Below are 1,505 nucleotides of genomic sequence, written 5' to 3'. Positions count from 1 at the left end.
ATGTCAGGGACACCATCAAATATGGATTTATCCAGGATTCAGTTCAACAATGCTACTGAAGTCACAATGTTTATATTTTTAGGCTTCACAGATGATTTCTACCTGCAAGTTTTCCTATTTTTACTATTTCTTGGCATCTACCTTTTTACTTTGATAGGAAATTTGGGACTGGTTGTATTGGTCATTGAGGATTCCAGGCTCCACAACCCCATGTACTACTTTCTGAGTGTCTTATCATTCTTGGATGCCTGCTATTCCACTGTTGTCACCCCAAATATGTTGGTCAATTTCCTGGCAAAGAAAAAATCCATTTCACTTTTTGGGTGTGAAACACAAATGTTTCTCTTTGTTACTTTTGGGACCACGGAATGCTTTCTCTTGGCTGCCATGGCTTATGATCGCTATGTGGCCATCTACAACCCACTTCTGTATTCAGTGAGCATGTCACCCAGGGTCTATGTGCCGCTCATCATTGCTTCCTATGTTGGTGGCATTTCCCATGCTACTATACACACAGTGGCCACTTTCAGCCTATCATTCTGTGGGTCCAATGAAATCAGACATGTTTTCTGTGATATCCCTCCTCTCCTTGCTATTTCTTGTTCTGATACTCACACCAACCAGCTTCTCCTCTTCTACTTTGTGGGCTCTATTGAGATAGTCACTATCCTGATTGTCCTGGTCTCCTATGGCTTCATCCTGTTGGCCATTCTGAAGATGCATTCTGCCGAAGGGAGGAGGAAAATGTTCTCTACCTGTGGCTCCCACCTGACTGGAGTGTCCATTTATCATGGGACCATCCTCTTCATGTATGTGAGACCAAGTTCCAGCTATGCCTTGGATCATGATATGATAGTATCAACATTTTACACCATTGTGATTCCCATGTTGAATCCCATTATATACAGCTTGAGAAACAAAGATGTAAAAGAGGCAATGAAAAAATTACTTGAGAGAAATTTGTTCAAAAATAAAGTACATTTTAAGAATTGATTAAATCTAAAAATAATGTTACCTGTAATTTGATATCTGCATGTTCAGCAAACTAGAGAAAAATGCTGTTGATTTCAGTTAATAGTGATATATATGCTAGAATATGTTAAAATAAAATGTTAATTAGCCCTCCAAAGCAGCATGTTAGAAATGATGATATATTAAATTATTTGTATACCTTCCTATGTTCAAACTGGTCTGCATTGAAGAATCATTAATGCACATATATTTGTTTTTAATTAATTGATAAATATGTTGATTTTCAGTGACTATGAAAGGAATAATGTTCTCAAGATTGTATGACTTCATATATGTGTGCATTGCTTATAATGAGTTTCTATCACCCAGGATGAATTTAAACCTGATTGTTCAATCCCTGTTCTGCCAAATGTTACTATAATTGCCCAATTTATCCTACATACTCAGATAAAACTAGGCATCTGTTACATGTTTTGCCCCTTTTGACTCTAAACCATAGATATTTCTTCTATTATTAGTCAATTTCCCTGTTC

The 1,505-nt window shown here is 36.9% G+C and overlaps 1 protein-coding gene across 1 annotated transcript; it reads left to right on the top strand.

The window, feature by feature from the left end:
* LOC107135331 (olfactory receptor 5T1-like) lies at positions 1–981 on the top strand (the record flags this gene model as incomplete). Its single annotated transcript, XM_015477216.1, has 1 exon — positions 1–981. A coding segment is annotated over exon 1 (981 nt), but the record flags the coding sequence as incomplete, so codon positions are not given.
* Between the last annotated feature and the right edge of the window lie 524 nt (positions 982–1,505).

This window comes from Marmota marmota, unplaced genomic scaffold (assembly GCF_001458135.2).
Source record: "Marmota marmota marmota unplaced genomic scaffold, marMar, whole genome shotgun sequence".
NCBI classification, from domain to species: Eukaryota; Metazoa; Chordata; class Mammalia; order Rodentia; family Sciuridae; genus Marmota; species Marmota marmota.
The sequence above is the reverse complement of the archived record's forward strand: the minus strand, read 5'-3'. Positions and strand labels throughout refer to the sequence as shown.